Below are 23,210 nucleotides of genomic sequence, written 5' to 3' on the forward strand. Positions count from 1 at the left end.
ATGCCAGTGGGAGGTGGCTAAGGCTTCAAGGGACCTAGAATGATGGTGTAAAATTGTGTCATAAACTATGCTCAATGGTCAAATGATGTTGTGGAAAAGCGGTTCTTTGAGTACACAGTGGTAAAAGGGGTATCAATCTGTAATGTAGAGCCCCACTGAGCTCCAATAGCCCACCATTTTAATGAGTACACTAAACGTTTTCCTTTAGAAGGATGCTAGATACAAACAATCGTCTATCAGACCCCTAAAGCTATAGGGAACTTGATAACAGTTTTTCTTACCTTTCACTTTACTACTATTAAGTTTCTGTTACAAGGGAAATTTTTCATGAGCACTGTATCTTCTGTTTCTTTTATAATAATTTATTATCACACCTTGTGATTAGGTTTCCCCATAGAGGCTAATGCATTTTTATCTTGCTTTTAAATCTCCCCTGCATTAAAATGTGTTCATGTGTCCCTGGTTATTCCATGCATCCAAAGTAATGATGGAGGCCAAACACAATACGGAGTTTTGTAGAAATAACATTTTGTAGCATTTCAATAAAACTGGGCAGTACACTGTCTTTTTTTCTTTATGCATTTTTCCCCACTGGGGCCACATGGCTTATTCCTGATGTGGTGAATCGCTACTAGTACAATTAGCAATAAATGTTGGCAATGGTTCAAGTATCCAAGTGGCTTCCGGGAGAAGTCACTGGGGTTCACTTCCCTCACTCCTGACAAAAAATGCTTTTTTTTTCCTGATTGCCCACATTTCATCAAAATGTTCCTTGGATTTAAAGCTGTGCTGTCAGCATGAGCCCTCCTTTGTATGGGCAGTTTGTCCTACACATTCTAGAAAATCTGAATAAAAATATTTATTAAGATTAAAAATAGGAAAGCCCCCATCCACATTACAAAATCCCTTTTCAAACATGGCTGTGGCAAAACAACCTGGTAATATTTTTCTCTCACTTTTGTGGGCTGACAATCATGCTATACGATCATGTTTTAACCATGGTCAGCTCCTAAGTTAAAGCAAGTCTCTTCATGGTTTTGGGTGGTGTTTTTTATTTTTAGGCTCCCCAAATGGAAGAATAAATTAAGCTGTACCCTCATTTGTCACAGCCAGGTTTCACAATCATGTTTCATGATGGTTATTTTGCAATGAAGCTGGGGGGGGGTTGCTCGTGGTGAAACAATTTTTGTTATTGAAATAAAAACACCACAAATGATTTTGAAAAATTCTAAATAAAAAACTCCATCAGTTTTATCATCAAATTTACAAAAATAAAACAATATATATGTACATATATACATACCCATGTATGTATATATGAAAGCTACATACAACTTTTAGAATGGCAACGATAAGGGCGTGACAGCACAGGATGTGAAAAGAAGCAACTGTGCTTCCCCAGCCCTTTGCTACATATTTTGGATGACTCTGCAGCCAACATGGCATTCAAAAGAGAGAGAGGTAATTACTGCTTCCAGCAGAAATGTTGAACTTGCATTTGCAGGTTCTTGCAAAGGTTGCACTTGCAGGTTCTAAGCATTGCAGAAATTTGTTTCTCATGTCAGATGATGGGCAAAATCTGAGCAGCAAAGGGCTTGGAAGCTGAGAGATTCAAGACGGGAAGAGACAGAAAAACAGACATAGCGACAGAGATGAATGCAAGTCCCAACTGAGGTGCAGGCTAGATCTGTGTCGTCCTTCCACGAATCCTTGCTCCCATTGCAGGGGTGGGGCTTATACTGAGCTTAGTCACACACGGCCAACTATTTCAGTCCTTACAGATAAAATGCCCAGTGGGAGTTTTGCCTGAATAGGGCCTTCAGCATTTGAGCCACTGGTTCTCTGCTTTCAGAGACTCTGACTGAGGGTGCAAATGTTCTTGTGAGGTTCGGTCTAGCAGGAAACACAGCAGAGGACAGCAAGGGGAGGAAGGAAAAAAAGTGGGGAAAGGTAAAGGGGAAGGCTGCAGGAGTGAAGGTAAGAGGGAGACTTTAGTATGTGTTGTGTCAAATATTTCATGGAGTGGGAACAGGAGCCTATGACAAACCATATGAAGCCTACTGGAGTCAAGAGCTTCTAAAGAGAGGCCTCTATGTGCCTGTGCTAAGCCAAAGCTGCGTTAACTTACAACCAAGAGACTAAAGGAGCAATCCCACAATGGTCCTCAGATACTCCTGGAATCTGCAAGCTCAGGAGTTGCCTTGGTCTCCCTGGTCTCAGAGAATCCTTAATGTCAAGAAATAACAAAGCTACACCTGTCTGGTGTCCTCCCAACAGGGTTTGGAGCTCTCTACATTTCAGAGGCATGTCAAGAAGTAAAGCAACTGAACAATGCCAATTAGCGTACAGTGGGGCAGAGTGCTTGTGTGAGGACAGAGGGGCTGGCAGTGGTGTGTGATGGGTTTGACTCAGAAAGGCATGCAGTAGGGTGGTTTTCTCTAAACTTCCTCAAGGAAAACTTCTCTAAGCTTCCTCAAGGGAATGTCATCCATGACCCTTTGATCCTGTAGCTCCCGGATACTACAGTTCTATCACCATGGAACAAATCAGAAAGTGAAATCATATTCCTGAGTCATGTCCTTCTGCCACCTTTTCCATTTCAGAAACATTTCCATCAGCTCTAGGTCTAAACACTCCCTCACTCTTGGGCAAAACTGTATTTCTACAAACAGATTGGCAATCTCCATGCAAAGATTCTTCATTTTCAATCCATACAAGCACTCAAACCACTTCTGTGGTCCCCCATCACTTTGTCTTGTGCCCATGCCCAATTTGTAGATGGGTGGGGAAGGGGAGCTGAGTGATACCATGATGTTCTTCTGGCTCTTCATCTCACTGCTGCATGTTCTGTACCTACCATACTGTACTTCTTCCTCTGTACATCCTTCAGCATACACAGACATACTCAGACATGCAAATATTTTCATGGCATGTGCATATGCGCGTGGACCCAGCTGTGTTTGCCTGGCCATAACCATGCCTTCTCAGATACCACATCACTCTGATATACACAGAGGCAATCATGCAGGCAAACATTGGGAAATTCCCTGACAGGATTACAAACGCGAACACACATAGCTCTGCACAGGCAGACACAAACCCACCCACACCTACGTCCTTTCAGGGTAGGCAGACACAATCAAATACACGCACGCATTTCCACTGTCACTAACATCTATGTCCAGGCATGGGACTTGGACATACTCCAATCTGTGCCTGCCTACAAAATTTTCACACACCTGCATGGTGCAAACCTCTGCCTGTAATCCAAGGACAGAACAATCTCTTTGGCAAGGGGCCACAGCTCTGCCATAGAAATCCTGGCAGCAGGGCTGACACAGGCATGGGAGAACTAGGCAGCTGCCTGGGGCCCGGACAGAAAGGGGGCCACAAAATGGTAATTTTTATTATCATTATCATTATTATCCCTGGCGAAGGGGGGCCTGATACTAAAAGTTCGCCCGGGGCTGCCAGGAGTCTAGGTACGGTGCTGCATGGCAGGTAAGAGTGTCCTGCTGTGACACTGGCTTCTGCCGCAGATGAAGATTCAGTGGCACTGAAACTTCAGTCTGACACTGAAGGGGAATTAAATAAAGGAAGAAGGACCCTAAGGAGTAGAGAAGTATTGCCTGCTTTCTCTGTCTAAATTTTGAGGGAGGGCATTACGTTAGCAGCCTTCTCAGTGACTCAGGCCTCGCTGTCTTTTTCCATCACTTTGGGCACAGTAGCACAGAGCACAAATCAAACTTGATTTCCCTCTCCAATACAGCATAGCAAATAGTAACAAGACACTGCTTTCACCCTGAGGAGGGGATAGCAAGTTGTCAGTCAGCTCCAGCAGGAGCGCCAAGCAATGTATACTGTATTGAACCTGCTGATATGGAAAGTAAGGAAATCAAAGCCTATGTCTGTGGCTACTTCTCTGATGATATATTCTGAATGCTCTGACCTCTTTAATTCCTGAAATGTTTTCTTTCTTATAATGCAGAGGTTCATGATCCTGTTATGATCAATTGTAATCATTTTTTTGCTTCTGCAGGGCTTTTTTGCCCCCCAAGGATTTCAAAGCACTGTATAAAAATGAGTGACAATGTTCCTGTGGATTAAGTAAATATTATCACTTCCTGTGAATTAAGTAAATATTATCAAATATTTCACAGAGAGAGAAACTAACGCTTAGGAAGGTTATGTTCAAGGTTAGTCCACAGGAAGTGAAAGCAGAGAGCAGGATCTACAAGCCCTGAATCCTCAGACCTAAGCATTAGACGAGCATAAAGTCTATTTCTAGGAATTCATACCCAAGTCTTGGCACTCAAAGGCCTGAAATTTCACCTACCTGGTTTCTAGTTTGGAATTATTTTTTTCAATATCAAACTATAAGGTAAATAAGTAATCAAATTTAGCTGCTGTTACATTATCAGAGGGGAAACAACAAGTGAAGTCACCATATATTTAGGGACAGAGTTGTGAAAGGGAATTCAGCTGTGCAACTCTTGTCGAAATTGAGACACCAAGTTTTGAAAGTGCAGTCTCATCCTGGGCTGCAAGCCAGTCAATTAAAAAAAAATGAGTTTAGCAAAAACAGTATCAGCACTCAAAATTTTCTGACATGCCAGATCTTAAATCGATCCTGTGCCTGTTTTGCACGGTCAGTGTTGTGAAATGTCTCCCTATGTTTCTGTACCAAATGAGAGCTTGCTGAAATGTGTTCCTATGTGCAACTCAGAGCATTAGGCCTAAACTCAGTGTTGTGTGCATCAGTGCTCAATTTACGTCAGTGTCACTGAGAAGACTGAGAAGTTGCCTGAGCAAGGTCTGAGCAATATTGATGGCAGCCTCAGGATCTGATTCACATGTGCGTGCCTTTTCATTACAGTGCACATGAGTCAGAGGCATGCTAACAAACACACACACTGAGATATACATGCATATGTACATTCATTCAAAGGCATGCAGATAAACATGCCTGTACACATATATTCTCATATCTACATACACATCCAGCCATAAGCAGGCCAACAGACTTGCACATTGAGATACAAATATATACTCGAATAACATGTTTCTACACTCAGATACACACATCTCTTCAAAAACCATTTACATTTGTGTGTACACAAAAATACATATGCTCACACATTCAAGCACACACACACATGCACACACATGTACGTGTACATATACACACGCGCGCACACACACACAGACTTGGACCTAAACACATGCACGCTCTCATTTAGGTTTATACCTCTTTACATAGATATCCAAACACATTGAGGAATATATACTGCAACCAATGGAATACGCAAACAAAAGCCCACACATGCACACTCACATATATCTTAATGAAGTTTTTGGCCTGGGACTTTCCTTTTCAAAAAAACAAAACAATTGTCAAGAGGCAAACTAGTGCATGCAGTGCTGCACACACAGATGTGAACATACACTTACACACAAACAGAGGCACATCTTGATCTACCTTAGGCTTTCCCATTGCACCCATTGCTGTAAGCTCTAAACACTTCCCAGGCCAATCTGATCTGCACTGCAAGCTTCCTGGTGGACTCCATGGAATCTGCATGCTTACACATCCACGATCTCTCATGACAAAGCAACATAAACCAGACAGGTTCACTTTCAGTAAATGACCTACTATCATTAGGCTTTGTGAAGCACCTTCTGAGACCCTGACACAAACTAAGCTGGGTCAGTTCCTAATGAGATGGGCAAAAGCACCTCAGCTGAACCTCAGTGACCTGAAAAAAATCTTGTGGGTTTTTTCCCCTCAACTCCATGTCTATTCGAAAAAGACAAGACAGTGTACAGACATGCAAGGCAGATTTGCTCAGACTCACAAAGAGTGAGAAAGCAACAAGTTCCTCTGCAGTAGGGAAGGGATGCACCTGATAAACTGCCTCATGTTAATCGGGACGATGATACCTGCCTGTCTGAAATGGGTTGCTATTTCTAATGCCCATCTACTAGAGGGGTAGCATACCAGGTAGTGCTAGCAGGAAAGGAATCTGACAGGACAAGCCAACAGACAATACATTCTCTTATTCAGTTAAGTGCAAAGGGATTTCAACACATTTCAGAAACAAACTCTTTCCTTAGCTGCTGCTTATTTATCAGTGCAACAAAAGATTGTGCAAAAAAGGATTAAATTTTTAGTAACAAACATTAGGAACTTATAGCAAAGGACTTGCCTAGATAAAAAGAGAAGATTTAAACATGCCAGGTAACAAAAAGACATGTGCAGAAATCTATAAGAACTGTATAGTAGGAAGGAATTCTTTAGAAGGGACAGAGGGACCATCATGAAATTCCATCATTATTTTCTCTTCAGGGAATAAGGACTGCCCCCTGTTGCCTTATCAACTGAGAGAGACAATTATTCAGTTGGACAGATATTGTCCAAAGGCATGTCATTTTTCAAACATTTCGGTATATCTTGAAATAAAACTGGACAGATTTAGTAGCTCGATAGAAAATGGAAATAAATTTGGATTTAGAAGAGAGAGGGTCTTGTTCAGTTTCTCCTTCCCTTTTTCATTCAGTGGTAATAAAACATACCATACTGACAGCCAGGAGACTGAAGACTTCTGTTTATACAGAAAATTATACAGAAAATGGGTACACCATGAATATGAAGCGTACAAGCTTCCTCACCACATCCTGACAATGCATCTCCGCTTGGGGAGAGTATAAAACTTACCCCACGTGAGGAGAGCATAAAATTATAAACTCCTAGGAATGACAGTAAAACGTATTTTTCTTAAAATGTCTTGATGAAGTTAACCGGCCTTTTATGAACTCTATTCAATCAGTCAGTCTTTCTCCGGGATTCAGATACCCAACACTTTCTAGAATATGCCAAGGAAAGTCACAGCAGTGCTGTATAGGCAGCAGAGCGGGGCATGTAACAGACTTTTCAGTCTGTGGGTAATTTTGGAAAGTTGGAAGGAGAATTCCTTTTCAGTTAAAAAATAAATTTCAGCAAATCAAAAACGAAAGGAATAATCTTGGTACAAAACAACCAAGGTTTTGACTATTTTCAACATCTTTTAATTTGAACAAATGAAATGACCTCTATGAAAGTCATTTTGAACCAAAAAATGGAAATATTTTATTTAAAAAAGATCAGTGACATTTAAATTTTTCAGAATATTTAAGATTTTTTCCCTGACCCAAAAATTGGATGGAATTGACACAAATTTGTGAAACATGTTTGTGTTGCCAAATCTTTTTTTCTAAAAAAGTTTACTTTAACATTTTTGTCCACCTTTAGCAGACTATAGCTCTCTGTTTCTGATGTGATACCCCAAAGGCATAGACAGCTGAAAACTGATGTGCCTTTTCTGCTGCTACATTCCTTTGAAAATTCACACCCATTTGCTGTCTACTATTATTGCCTTTGCTGTTTGTCTCCTTCAGCTTCTCTGCTTGCCAGGTTTCTCTAAACTGAATCTCATTTTGTTATTTTTTATTGTATTCTGGATCTTTTGTCTTGCTGTTTTTGGTATCTTACTTTCATTTGGCCTTTTGGATGAGATGCAACATTTTCCATTAAAGTTTTAATACCTGTGCACTTCATTAATCTGTTACTTTCTCCTTCTTTCAGATAATTAAGAAAGAAATTAACTAAGGTAGAAAATGAACAGAACCTACAGACCTCTTCCCATCTTGATACACTGCTGTTTTTAAAGTCTTTCAGCCAGTTTTCAATCCCCCTGACCGTATCCTGTCTAAGCCACTTTGATTTAAGCTACCAAGTAAAATTTATTGAGATTGTGCTCTCACTGAAAACAACTCAGGGTTTGTATTGATTTCATCAGGAGCTGACTCAAATAAACAAATGCTTACTTCAGACTTGACCTCCTCCTAATTTTTCTCTCTCTAATTCCATTATTCTCTATCTCACCAACATAAGGTAACAAACATAATCAATTTTGCCTGAAACAATACATTTCTTATATATATTCACGCAATTTATTTCAGTCTTCACAGTCGATTCTACCCTGGGCCTGTCTGATGAGACCACCACCAGTGGTACTAATTCGTATCAAGTCCAGTGGTGCTCTACACAGAATAGGAACTGACCTAAGACGTGCCCATGTCTAAGGATATTGTTTAATTCAGTCTACTGGTTTCAAAGGAAAATTAAACACTGGGGATGAATTTCTTTGTGAATATTGGGTTAATGAATATTTTTTTGAGGAAAAGCAGTGGGGAGGGTACTGAGAATATTCTCTATTTGGTTCCCTCAGTTCCACCTCGAAAGAACTGATCTTTAGATCTCTGTGGGGTGGAGTGTGTTGAAATGTCCTGGGAAGCCAAACGCAATGCTGGGCAGGCCAGAGCCTTGGATGTGGGACTTCTCCAGCAGCTTCCCATGGCACAAAAATTTCTTTTACTTACACGCCACAAATCCCATTTACTTTTCCTGCTATACAGTTTCAATCATGCCAGGCTGATTATGAGGGGGGAAAAAAATGATGCAACAGTCAAAAAGTCCTTTAAGTCGTTCCAAAAGTAAAAGCAGAACAAAACAAAACAGAAAGTTTCAACCAACAAAAAACAATACTTAAAACAGAATAAAAAGGGGAGGGGGAGAAATAAATAAACAAATAAATAAACGGGAAAGACAAATGAATGTTAGAGCAGGCACGATCATGGACAGACGCCAGCTACTTACGTTCACCTCGGTGATTGCTATATCAACAATGCTACCCACAACAATCAAGGCGTCAAATGTATTCCATGCATCACAGAAATAGTGCTGCATGTGGCAGAGAAGCCGAGGAAGGAGAGAGAGAAAAAAAAAAAAGAGAGAAGAAAAAGAGAGAAATAGGAAAAATAAAAGTAAAAAAACAACAACAAAAACAAAAGAAAACAACAAAAATAAATAAAACAAAAAAAGCATGAAAGAGGGAGAGAAGAGAAAAAAAATAAGAAAAGAAAGAGGTTACGTGGGCATATTAAATAATCTCTTACCACTCTACCACACAGTACTGGCTGCTCAAACCTCTGTAACAGTTCACATGATGGAGGGTATCAACAAAAGCCTGGTTAGTCAAAAAGTTACACTCAAACCTTTTGGAGGGGAAAAAAAAGCACACACACCCCAAACTCTGTGCGCTTTCACCAGTCACAGCAAGGGGGGGTGCTATGACAAGTGAAAAAGAAGGAGGCGGCCCTCCTCCTTTTTTTTTCCCTGGGAGAAGGAGAAGGACGACGGCAAGTTCAATAAAAGCATGACTAGAGGGGAAAAAAACCAGAAAAAAAAGAGAGAGAGAAGGAAACAGAGGAGGAGGAGGAGGAGGTGGTGGTATCCTGGGGAGGGTAGAGTAATACTCACATTAGTTTCACTGAGAATGACGTCTATAATGCTGCCAATTACGATGAGGAAGTCAAAAACATTCCAAGGATCACTAAAGTAACCCTACATAAGGAAGGGGCAGGCAGGATGGGGATTAAAAAGGAATGTTAGACAGACAAAAACAGTTCAAAATTACCATTAGAATTACAGCCCTGATACCTCAAGTGGTTTTGCGCTTAAATCTACATACTGCTTTAGAAGCTGAGGAACAGTTCTTGCAGCCCTCACTCACATGGGCAGGCCTCCTGCAGCCACACGGAGCACCCTGCTCAAGTCCCCTACTCTCAGAGATATGTGAAGGAGGCAAAGTGAAAGGTTTACTTGTATAAAGGTTGAAGGGTTCCTTCAATTGTCAGAAACACCCTCTTCCTAGCAACCTAGGCCCTTTCCTCAATCTGATTTGCTTTGGTTGAGTTACTTTTGGGGACAGGTACAGAAAAGGTGATACTTGGTTCTCTCCAGGTATTGTTTCCCTGTGGCAAATGTGCACAGAACCACTGGGTCCAGATTCTGGCTATTAATGGTCTGTGCAGGGGCTAAAAAAGACTGTCATTTAAGAACAGAATAAGGGGAGTAGTAAACACTGGAGATATATTAGGAGGAGTGTTTAAAACTCACTGGTTGCCATGTTTTGCTCTTTACTCAGATGCCCTGTGTGGATTTTCAAGGCACCACTTAGTCAAACAGTTTTTATTGATAGTGCCTTAGTCAGGGAGGTAGACTGAAGCTCTCGGCACATGGGATGGTAGCTGGTGCTCTAATTTAGGTTTCTTCTGAGAGTAAGCCTGTTGCCTCTTCATACCCAATGCAGAGGGTTCTCAGTTCAGCATGCTTTGAGTCAAATACACTATGCTCTTCTACCTATACTGTCAATTGACTCTGAGGGTATATCTAGACAGTAAAATGATGGTGGGATAGCAGCAAGTGCTAGCATATTTATAATTTAGTTAGCCTGGATAACAATAGCAAGGAAGATAAAATGGTACAGGCTTTAGCATGTGATAGCAGTCAGAGAATAAACCCTACTGGGTCCCTGGTTACATACTCTGGTTACATGGGTTAAATCCTATGCTGCTGTGTATTCCCAATTATAGTTGCATATACTGTATTATAATGGCATATGATTCATAAATGATGCTGGCACATGTTACAATCACACCTTCATTTTTCTGACAAAGTCTGAGTGCAAATTCCGGTGTTCCAGTTTGCGTACAGTTGTGCAGGAAACACCAGCCCCCACCAAGTGCCCTCAGATCTCTGATGAATTTTGGTAGTAAGGGGAATAAGGCACAGCATCCTTTTTAGAAAGATGTTATTCATCCTGGCTGCCGAGATTTTGTCTGTCTGCCTCTACTTCGATGCAATATCTTCAGCAAAGATTTACAGTTATTGCTTCAGGACTGGCAAAATACCTTTGCCAAGGTCAGGTCTTAGCTATATGAACCCTTTTTTTCTTCAGTTTTCAGAACCAGAAGTCTCTCAACCCCCTAAATAGGAGCCCTTATGCTCCTGTTATTTCACAAGCACAGGCTAATCTGACCTCTCTCTTTCCCAGCTGCAGTCTCTTTCCAGTGAGAGTGAACCCATGTTATACTGTGGTTGCTATTCTTAGCACTGGAAAGTCAGGTCATGGGTAAAATGTGAGCCTGAGTTCCCAGGCAGCATTGCAGAAAGAAAAGAAGAGGGAAAAATCCCACTACTGGCATTGGAAAAGCCAGGCCTGGGAATTTAGAGCTGTCATGTTTCTAACTAATATCTGGGCCAGATTCTGGCCAGGAGGTCCCTTTTGAATGCTGGAATGCAGCCCAGCTGGATTCTTTAGGACAAGAGACCTCTCACATTTATGGTCCATGAACTGATCAGGAATGAAAAAAACAGCCTCCCCAACCCGGAAACCCCAACACAGAAACCCCATTTTCCAACTAAGGGTACGGAAAATATTTGCTGGGGGAAGAAGAGGGTAGAATTGTAAGAGTGGACTCTGGAAAAAAGAAACATAGCTAGAGGAAAATAAAACCCATTCTGAAATGCTACAAAACTTCTTAATGTGAAAGCTGAAAGAGGCACATTCAAAACCTGAACTCCTAAAAAAATCTGCTCAGTGAGTATAAATTTCCCACTTGAATCCCATTACTACACAGTCTACCACAGTGGGAAAGGAGGGAACAGGAGCAAAAGCAAAGTCAGGGGATATTATTATTCAGCATCCAGCCTAGAAAATATGCAACAAACATTAGAATGAATGCAGCGCTGACCTCCAGCATCTTTAGCAACCAGATGGACCTGGAATAAAACTGTAATTAGACTTTATCAAGAGGAAGGAGACGGAGAGGATGGCAGATTAAACTGTAAAGACACACACAGTTTGAATAAGTAAAGAATACACGTAGATCTTTCAGAGGTGCAAGAAAGTAACCTGAAATGACCTCTGCACTGAGAACTCATGTAAGGTAAAGAGAATGTACCAGAAAACAATGGGCCCAATCGTACAACCCTCCTTCACGTGAAAAGACATGCAGAATGCTGTGGAATTGCTCACATAGTGAACGTTTGCAAGATCAAGCTCAGTAATGTGTCTGCCTTCCATTTCCTTCTGTGTTTGCACACTAACAGCACCATCCAGGATTTCAGCAAGAGCACAAACAGCTCTGGAAATAGCTGAGTTTCCCTTTGATGAAGCAGCAGAGATGAAGTTCGTACCCATGGTATTTGAGGCTCTGCTGACCTAAATGGCAACTGTTTACATTTAATCAACGGTGATGGATAAGTAGATATTTTGTATGGTTTAAGCAGCTCTTTTTTAAAAACACACAATGTGCCAACATCAGATTATACCAAATATGCGTCAGAACATGTTTTGAACCTAACCACATCAGCAATTTTCTTTTAATGAGCAATCAGACCCCAGTCCAACAGCAAGTTTTGTTACCATGAGGTGATGATCCAGTGATGAGATGATCACTGAAGCCAGTGGGTCAAGTTTCAGTCTCAACTGCAGTAACACAAACTTGCTGACATTGCTTTGGCCTAATAGACAGCAGTATGAGGCCCAAAGGCAACTGTGTGCACATGTATCCCCAGGCAGAATCTGGCCTTGAAAGCAGTCTCCTTTTTCATTGTAAACTCATGGATCAGGTTCAGCTTTTACTTAGGCCAAAGTACATCTAGAATCACTTCATTAACTTCCGTGGAGTTACTCTAGCGTTATACTCTGCATTCACTTGAACAGTTGGTTTGCTCATCCTTTCCAGCAAGTCTTAAAGATGCAAGTCATGGCCTTCTAAGCTTAGTTGCCATGGGAGGAACATTTTAAAATGGCACATTGTTACTCATGTGTGAAGTATACCCAAGGAATTCAAAGAAAAGGCTTCAGACACCATGGCTGTTTTATACAGAGTCACTGATTTTCATGCATTCCAACAATTCGAGTGTTTGAAGACAAATTAAAAAAAACCCTTTTAAAAACCTTCCTCTTGTATTTATCAAGAAAGGGGCTTGAACTAGGAAAATATTATTCAGAGGTATATGGCTGAAAGAAGTCACAGAACATTGATGCTTATATCCTTCAAATAAGGTGCAAGGAATGCTTTGCTTGTGTGGAAATTAATGAAATCCCTCCTTTAAAAGCCAAGCCTCCTTAGAGACGTCTACCTAAGAACAGCCATGTGATTACTTGGCTTTGGATTGTAGTTTGTAATCTTGTCAAGAATTACAAGCGCATATCGAGAGTGAACTAAACCCCTTCAAGACTTGCACATTATGACTTCACAGTGACTTCTTAAAGCCATATCCCTTGCTGGAACGATCCAGGTTGGCTAATGAAAGACAAGTTGAATGAGGAAGGAGTCTGCAATCTAATAAAAAGGTTGCATTTCCAAGTTAGTTTTCCCACCAGAAAGTTCTGGTCTTTCTTCCCCCAGGGAAGTGACTTGATGGCACTGTTTATTTTTACAGTACAGGAATTTAGAGTGCCATACCATATTTTACCCTTAAAGGGAGACATTTTGTCCTGACATAACCATATACTTACACATCCCTGAACAGAAGCCCCCTGGGATTTATTAGGGTACTGCAGCCACCCTTTTGGTGGAATACTTTGGAGCAGCTTTTGGAGGGGGAGACTGGAAGCTTTGCTTGGTTACTTATTGAAGTATGAAGTAACTCCACCATTATAGCACTTTGCTTTCCTTTTTGCTTCACCCAAAGAAAGTAACTGATAGTGAATCACCCCAGGATCGGTTAGTTAATGAAAAACTGAGCATAAATATACAGTGACTGACTGGAGTGGAATCTCATTTGTGCAAGGGGAGCAGCCATTATATCACTTCAGAATAAATACGCCAATCATTTTTAGGTTTCCTAGCTGCTGAGTTCAGCTAACAAGATGACAAGGTTTATTTCCACACTAATGGAACCGCCATGATCTCTGGAGAACATTTCTTTTACTTTCTATTCAAATGAACTCTTTAGTACAGCATCTGAGAAGCCTTGTTAGGAACAGAAAACACTGCCCATTGGAGCCTATCTGAAGGCCTGTGCTCCTAGTTATTTGGGATTTGAGAAAGATACCAACAGGGAGGGAGAAACAAAGAGGGAGAGGAGGCTGGACAGCTAACAGGAAAGAAAATTCCCTGGAAAACCCCTGGTCTCAGAGCATTTGAAGTAATCCTGCCAGTGGAGACAATAGAAAGAATCATTAATATTAGTATTATATTTTTGCTGGAAAAGCTTGTATGAGGGAGAGGGACCGATTTAAGGATGATTTCCTAATAAAGAATGGGCTTTCTTAGGAGATAAAAAGTTCCTTTTGATTAGAATGGAAATCAAATAAGAATTCGCTGATGCTTTGTAAAATGAGATGACCTGCTACAGCCTGGCTGGAACTAGCACAGCACCTCTACATTCAACATTTGGTTTTAATGAAGAGAACGAAACTGAAGTACATGGAGAGTGTGTTTTGAACTCTGGCATGCCATTTCACCAGCCTGGGTGAGAGCAGAATATTACAGAGCTACAAAAATACTGACACCAAGAGGTAATGCAAATTCTGTTTTGTTAAGATACAATTTAGCTGTAACAGCAATCATGGAAATTAGCAGCGTCTAATAGAGAAGAAATAAAATGGAGGATGCAGCTGCCTGGAGATTACGACAGACTGTAGGAAAACAGCATCTATTTGCATCCTATCAGCTCTCACCCAGTGATGGATTAATTCTGAGACGGTCACTAATTCACCTATCACTCTTTGTAGTGAGTCACTACTGCGGGAAACCATACAATCCCCGCTGTACTTGATCAAATCTACACAGTCAAAAGGAGACAAGTTCTTCAACTCCTGAGACTGCTTAAAAGGTCCAATTGTTTTTATAGAAATCCTTTGCCTCTCTTTGTTTATTCAACAAGGACAAAAAAAATCTCAAATTGCTAGAGAAAGATTCATGGTAAATCACTTGCATACTTTGTTTTTCAGTCCTGCTTCCCTGATTCATGCTGACTCCTGCTGTCTCATATTTCCCACATTAAAAATCACTGATAGTAGATAGGTGATTTTCCCCCACGGATATGGTGGATTGACCAATCATAATGTACTTTACAAGTCAGAATCAAAGATATTGCAGGAGCTGATGGCACTGTGGACTATGAATAGGACTGAGACTCACTTTTGGATCACTGTTGTGAACCTGGGTCAGGAAGTTAGTGGTCACCATCTGGTTTACCACTGCCTCGTTGCTGTTTGACACCCCATGGTATTCAAAGTGAGTTACTGGTTTCATTTGTGCTCCTGATGAATGAGTAGTCCCATTGCAAAATGGGGAATTGTTACACCATTTGGTACTAATTGGTCTCCTTATTGGCAATCTTAGAAGAAATATTTATGGAGCCTGAACTATTCTCTCTTCTTAGTGGACAGGTTTAGGAGCAGTATTTGGGAACCCTCTTGCAGCAGTCTGTACTGTCTCTGTTCTCTGAAGAAAGGACTTCCATTTCCAGGTCTTACAGTCCAGTTCATTCTTCAAGCACTAGTCACTTGCAAATAAGTAGGTCTTTTCTGTGTGGACAACAGTGTAGTTCTGTACTCACATCTCTGTCTACCTTTGCTTATTCTAAGGCAACGATTCACAACCAGGCTGCTGCAGCAACCTGGGGTGCCTTGAGATCCTTTCAAGGGTGTAGCAGGGTGCCATATGTTGTTAGTACTGTTAATTGTGCAAACATAAACCCTGAGATTTCAAATAGGAATCCACAGTGTTATAACCATTCTGGCCTGGCGTGGTCTTTCTGAATTCTTTGCAACAGAAGAATCACTTTATTATTTTTCTGTAATCAAAAAACAAGTGACAACTAAAAGCTGTCTTTTTCTGAGGGGTGCCTCAAGCCTATCCAGTGGTGTCTCAAGCCTAAAAAAAGTTGAGAACCACTGTTCTATGGTGCCTGTCATCATGATTCATAAACAACCATTTGTGTAGGAGGCCTGAAATTCAATGTGTGGTCTCAGGATACCTGTTTTATAGACTGGGTTAGAAGCGTGGCAGAGGCAGTGCCATTATCTTGAAAACGCTTCCTAGTAGTGGCAGAAATGTATTTCAGGCTAGCCTAATAGGAAGGGATGGAGAATACTGCAAAAAAGAATGGAACTGGATGAAATTCTCTTAGAAAACCACTGTGGCTGTAGGTCCTAAGTTCTTCTAGCCATGATTGTCCAGGGAATATGCAAGAAGCAATGTTTATCTGGTAATTTTTTTTTTTTTAACAGAACAACTATATAGTTGGGAAAGATGTCAGACAAGCTTTCAGGCACAAAATGCCGTTTTTTTTAATTCTAGTTTTCTCTGAATTTTCCAAAAGGACTTATTTCACAGGGAGCAGAGTTTTTCCATTCATGGAATAACAACAATAATACTCCTACCATACACTTTATCCATATGTCGTAAGACACTTTACAAAGGAGGATCATTATCCCCATGAGGAAGCCAGTACAGAGACCTAAAATGATGTGGGCAAGCATGGAACTGACAGAGCATAAAAGAGAAATTGGGTCACCTAGTTCCTTGTTCAGTGCCTCGTTCCAAATGGCCTCCGATACATTATTTCCTAACGGGTGGCCAACCTGCAGCGCAAATGCCACAAATGGCACAAGTAAGCCTTTGTGTGTGGCAAGCAGCAGATTGGGGAGGGGACAATTAACACAGCAGTAGGTAAGGCAGGAAGTAGAAAACAGCAGGAAGTTAGGCAGGGGGCACTGGGCAGAAAGCAGAAAAGGAGACTGGACTGGTACTCAGGCAGGGTGTGGGGCTTGTGCCACATCTACCAAAAAGGTTGGCCCCCACCATCCTAACAGAATGAAAGTACTGCACTCTGTTACTTGACATTGTTTTTAAAGATAGTGGAGCTTTAGATCTATAAGCACTTTTGGCCATTCTGTATGAGCCTGCCTGAGGCTTAGACTTCCCTTCTGTGTTATCTTTTCTCTGGAACTGTTCCCTTTTCATGGAGTTGCTCATGCTTCATGCTCATGAATGAGACCCCAATGCACCATCCCACTGGGCTTTCAGCACTGTTTGAATAATTCCCCATATTAAATAATTAAGTATAATAGCTAATGCCATGCTTCCCACATTGTTGCATTGTGCAGTCATATCATTATTTTTTGATCGTTCATAATGACATTAAAACCCTCAAGTGCCAGACTGGAAATAAATCTGTCACAATGTTGCAGTAATATGTAAATTCCCAGGGTAGGTTTACTGTAAAGGAAAAGGTCCCTCCTTAACAAGGCTCCTACCCAACTCCTTAGCATTTGTCTTTGCCTCCTGAATTTTCCAGCAGTCCTCCACAAGATTGGCTAGCCACACTGCACAGGGCTTGTTTGCAAAAATTACAGGAGTCACAGCATATACTTTGGGTTGTGGCTAGGATATCAGCATATACTTTGGGTTGTAATACATACTTTAGTTTGACTGGTATCAGCCTTCTTAGTCATCAATGGACTCATCTACAACTCTTTACTTGACTCCTGGGAGTGATTATCTTTGACCATGAGGGATTGCTGACAGTACTTTGGGTTGCTGAAAGCCTCCTCTCCCAATGTGTCTCAATTATAACAGGAACATTTCTACAAGGGATGGGCAGTTTGTTCTTCATACTCATTCAGCTTTGGGACTGCCAACAAAGAAGCCAACTGACCTCTTTTGCTACTGCATTTTGTGATATGGATACCTTTCAACTAGGAAACTGGACTGAGACCAGCTTGTCTCATGCAGGACACTGAGTAGTGTTCAATGTGAAGACTTTTGATGCTTACTGACCCAGGCTAGTTTGGAAACAGTGTCCTGAAAGCCAGAAGAAGGTTTGATAATCCACATTGAATATTTTTATAATGTTCAATTTGTTGGGCTGCAACAGTGACTTCTGTTGTCTTTGAAGCTTAATTGCATCTCCAGTACAGGCTGTGGAGTCTGACATTAGGGGTGTGCGAAGTGCGCCCTATTCGATTTGGATTTGGATTTGGCCTGAATCAGGGACAGTGATTCGATTCGTTGATTTGGATCACTGTCCCTGATTCAATTCGGCCGAATCTGAATCTGAAGATTCAATACCGATTCGGAGAATCAGCGATTCGGCCATAGGCACGGTTTTAAATGTTTTTTCTATGTGCCTTGAGGTAGCAGGTGCAGCTCATGACCGCTACGGTGCTGGGGCACATGGAGCGTCTCACAGGAGTGTAGGGGGGCCCCTCACGTGCTTGGTGGCGAACCTGGAAGTGGACTGGAAGTGCTTCTGGTCCACTTCCGGGTCTGCTGCTGAGCATGCTGGGGAGTCCCCCGCACTTCTGTGGGACACTTCATGTACCCCACCATCACAGCATTCATGAGCCACCTGCTACCTAGAGGTATATAGAAAAAACATTTAAAGCTATCTCTATGTCCAAATCTCCAAATCTTTTCGAATCTCTCCAAATCAATTTGGAGGGTTCTGATTAGATTTGAAGAGATTAAAGGGTCCTCTGATTTGATTCGGATTACAAGATTCGGCCACCAAAACAGGCTGAATCTCTGCCGAATAGAATCAGGGACCAAAGCTTCGCACAGCCCTATCTGACATGCTCTACTTTCCTTCAAACTCCTACAAATGACAAGAACCCTACTGATGGTTCAGTAGGGTCAGCAGTAAATAGGTTATATGGGTTCGGTTGATCTTATAGTCATCTCAGATTTAAAAAAAAAATACCTAAAATACAGAGTAAACACTGAGGAGAGTTCCTTGGATGCTCACATAAAGGACTAGGTACATTATCTGCTGTGTTTGTGTTGTGCCTGGAGGATGTTAGCAGAGCAGTCCTGTTACCCAGTCCCCTGTTGTGTGCTTCATTACCTTACTCTGCCCTGGAGTGTTGTTGTTCAGCTTTTCTGGCTAGATGCACTCTTTAACCTAATGAGCCTAGACCCTACACTCACAGGGATATAGCTCACCTTACTCTGCCTAGCAGTGTTGTTGTTCAGTACTCTTCTGGCTGTTCAGCTGCACCCTAACCTAATGAGCCTAGCCCTTACACTCACAGGGATATGGCTCCCTTTTTTCTTATAAACTGGTTCCTATAAGAAGTTTAATTTTAAAAAATCCTAAACAGTATCTGTCTGAGGACATGTAGTTGCAACCCTCAGATGCTTTACTATCTCGTGCTTTTCTAGGCAGAAGCCCTACTAGATGTGCTCTATGCTTGACTGACTTTTAGCCACTGACTTGTGTTTTGGGTGAGGTAAGGCCACTCCAGCCCAGGGAGCTATGGTACAATATGAGCTACAGGAGACACAAGACCCCCTTTTAAAGCATTTGTCTTTTCTTCCTTTCCTAGCTCTTTGGGCATACCTGGCATGGTGCACCTTGTTCCCCAGGCACATTTGGCCAACTTCTAAGGCTAGGAGGAGAGAATGTGGGGCCACAGCTTTCCCTCTCCCCAGCCCATCTATGCCTGCACTAGAAAGCATTGCAGCCCCAGAGGTCAGAATCAGAAAATTAGGGCTGGAAGGGACCTCAATAAGTCATCTAGTCCAACCCCCTGCAGAAAGCAGTACTGTCCCCAACTATGCCATTTGGTGTTGTCTAGTCAGGTCTTAAAAACCTCCAAGGATGGAGATTCCATAACCTCTCTGGGTAGCCTGTTTCAGTGCTTTACTAACTTCCCCATGAGAAAGTTTTTCTAATATCTAACCTAAACATTCCTTGCTTCAACTTGAGACCATTGCTCCTTGTTCTGTCATCTATCACCACTGAGAACAGTCTAGCTCCATCCTCTTTGGAATCACCCTGCAGGTAGGTGAAGGCTGCTATTAAATCCCTTCTCAGTCTTCTCTTCTCTAGATTAAATAAGCCCAGTTCCCTCAGCCTCTCCTCATAAGTCATATGCCCCAACCCCCTAACCATTTGCATTGCTGTCCACTAGACTCTCTGCAATTTGTCCACATTCTTTTTGTAGTAGGGGGCCCAAAACTGTACTCCAGGTTTAGCCTCACCAGTGTTGAACAGAAGGGAAGAATCACTTCCTTCAATCTGCTAGCAACACCACTACTAATGCAGCTCAGGATGTCGTTAGTCTTTTTCGCAACAAGGGCACACTGTTGACTCATTCTCAGCTTACTGTCCACTGTAACCCCTATGTCAGATGTCTGGAGAAAGCAGCTCCATTGTTCCCCTGGGCAGAAGGACTTCAATTGCCCTTAGCTCGTATGCCCAAAGTCCGGTATCATTCATGATAATTGGCTATGAAGCCAGGTATGCAATGGAGAGAGCAAGTCCAACTGTCTGCCGCCTCCATCCAGCCTTCTAACCAAAGACTTCCATAAAGGACTGGGAGAGTCTGATCCTTTACGTTTGGAGTTAACTATTAATTATTGTTGTTATACTTTTTTCATTATCGTAGCAATTTAAATGTGGTAGGGGGCTGCTCAGAAGTACAGGAAGACACAGTTCAGGAATACCTGCAGTACAGGTGCACTGTGAATGAGTGTCAGAGAATGTGTCAAATTAATGGACATTCAAGACCATACATTTGAGTTCCATCATAACACATACACCATGCAAAAAGCATGGAAGCCTGTTGCATTCCCAGCTCTTAGCAAAAAGATCACTGCAAATACAAAATACATCATAAAAAGCTGTCATAGCTGATGTACAGGGCTGGTTGCTGGGAAATTAGGGTTCCTTGGCTGCCTTTTCTGGACTCCTCAACTGACCTTTCCCTAAACATTTAGCCCTGATTTGGCAAAGTACTTAAACATACACAGGACTTTAAGCTTCTGAGCAGTGCCACAAGTACATTTCTGATTCAGAGACCTAATCCCTCTGCCTCAGTTTTCTTCTGTGTGCAATAAGCATAATGATACCTCATCTATTGCAGATTTACTCCCATGACCTGCGACCTGTGGCTGTTTGGTCAACCCAATGGGCACTACTCCAGTCTGCAGGCAGGTTTATTAATTAATATATCTATGAATCTGTTTGTGAATAACCAGTTGCATTTCTTCTATGCTGGCTTAATATTTATCTTGGTCCAATGCGTACATCAGTTTTGTGGTGTGCAAAAGGGACACACCACTTCTCTGTGCACTTTGCACCAGGTGAGTGTTTCACTCCCAATCCATATAAGAAAAGGTGAAATACAGTGGACAGATTATTTGTTGCAGATTATTCACCCAGTTCTAATCCTGGCAGAACAATACATCAGGAGCCTTGTGAGTAAGAAACCATTGCTTCTCCAACATGAAGGCATGAGAAGCCCGCCAGGGAACTTTCATGAAACAGAAGCAAAAATAGCTTAAAAGCTATGGAAAACTTCCCGTGGCTTTTATTTCCATTTGCTTTCAAGTTTATTACCTTTCCATCCCCCTATTTTCCTTTACACCTCTCTCTCTGTCTCTGCTCTTCTTTTTCTTGTCATTTTTTCAAGCTAGTTTTCTCTTTGCCCATTTTGTGTTCTCCTCTTTCTTTATCTTTTCTTTTCTCTTCCTTTAGAAATAGACTCTCCTTTACTGTGTCCATTGTTTACAAATCCTCCTGGATCTATTTCTCTCTCTCTCCCATATCCCATCTTCTCTATTGACTCTCTTTTCTTTTCTTTTGTTCTCTCTCTTTCTTCTGTCATCACGTTCTGTTATTTGGTCTGTTCCTGTTCTCTCCATGTTATATCATCTTCTCCTCACTTTCACCCTCAAAAGAAGCCCAGTATCTTTTCCTTCTTTATACTGCCCCTTCTATATTTTTTCTTTTCAAAGCCTAAGGCTCAGTATTTTCTTTGTTCTCTTTTACTCCCATGCTCCTTTTCCTTGCAGGCTATTGTCTTCAAATAACAAAGTCAATAAAGGAGGGAAAAGTGCCCTTTTTGCAGTGGGTAGGTAAGACAGTCAGTCAGAAGCTCTTTTAGTTCAGTCTGTTCTAGCTTGCTATTTGTTACAGAGAAAGATGAAGTTGAGGCTGATGAGAGAAATCAGGCAGATGGCTATCAAGCCACAATCTGTAAAACATCCCCCCAAATCCAATGTAGAAAGAAATTACAGTGTGTGAACCTTAACAATCAGGCCTGTCTAGTCACAAGTTTTGGATGGCTTCCAGTCAGGTGTCCCCTGGTAGAGGGAAGCTCTAGTCTTCTCTCATGGATAACCTGATCCTGAAGTTTCAGGAGTTAGGGTAGCAAGCAGGATAAAGTGCCCCAGCTGCCCTGATTACTGAGTGAACCAACCTGTCAGTGGCCAAGCTACCCCTAGCTGGTCTCATTTGTCTGCATGTGTGTGGCTGTCTGTTTGTAAGTCTCCTCTTTCAGTGCCCAGCAAGCTACTCAACAGGACAGATACCTCTTTGTCTAGCCTATGACTCCTGCTTGTTTGTTCCTATTTTCCTGTTCCTTGGGTTTTTCTTGTTGGTGTTCTGGCTTTATCTGGTTCCCTGGCTCCTACCTTCTGACTCCTTGTTCCAGCCATCTACCCAGACCCCTGTGCTTCCTGTCTGCCATTCTAGCTCCTTGACCCCATGCCTCCAGGCTTGCTGGCTTCTTGACCCCATGCTCCAGTACAAACCCCTGTCCTCTGATATCTGGCTCAGGGCTTGTGACTTTTGTTCAGAGATCACTCAAATCTCAGTCCTGGACAGCTATAACTGCCTACTCTCGACCCCTGGCTAATGACTGTTGACCTCCTTTACCTACCTCATCCCCTCAACTCATGGTTCTACCTATGATGACTGCCTGCATCCCAGTCCCTTACAGACCTTGGCCTTTTGACCTGCCTGCTTTTGATCTTTTGACTCTCTACTTTAGTTGGCACCCGCGCTTCCTGCCCCTGTCTGGTCCTGATCCCCTGGGTTGTGACCCCATAGGGTCAAGGGCAAACCATTTATGTCCCAGTTGTACTCCTGATATGAAATATGGCCTATACCACAAATCCACTCCACTCTGGAGGACTTGGCTGCAACACAAGCATGTTTACCATTTGTAATACACAGTAAGGACCTTAAGTAGGTTGCAGGAATGGGCTGCAAATAACTTTGTTGCAGCCAGGTTTTTTGATATGATTATATCAGTGGAAGGGTCCTCATTCTGATCCACCCAAATATGCCAGAGTTCTTGATGAGAGACAAGTGCTCAGGTATCATAAAGGTTATCATAGGATACATTATCCTTAGATGCATACACATTTCTTAGGCTATTAGAGTTTGAAGAGCACTGGATTTCACAAATTGAGGAACTTGACAAGAATGGTACAATTCATAGATTCATAGATGTTAGGGTCGGAGGGGACCTCAATAGATCATCGAGTCCGACCCCCTGCATAGGCAGGAAAGA

The 23,210-nt window shown here is 41.9% G+C and overlaps 1 protein-coding gene across 1 annotated transcript in view; it reads right to left on the reverse strand.

Annotated features, from left to right (window-relative positions):
• Window positions 1-23,210, reverse strand: part of CACNA1C (calcium voltage-gated channel subunit alpha1 C) — a 742,093-nt gene that overhangs the window by 56,845 nt on the left and 662,038 nt on the right. The window contains 1 exon segment of the mRNA XM_025198804.1: window positions 9,359-9,442. Within this exon segment, the coding sequence (XP_025054589.1) occupies window positions 9,359-9,442 (84 nt within the window).

Source organism: Alligator sinensis, unplaced genomic scaffold (genome assembly GCF_000455745.1).
Source record: "Alligator sinensis unplaced genomic scaffold, ASM45574v1 scaffold87_1, whole genome shotgun sequence".
In the NCBI taxonomy this organism is placed as follows: Eukaryota; Metazoa; Chordata; order Crocodylia; family Alligatoridae; genus Alligator; species Alligator sinensis.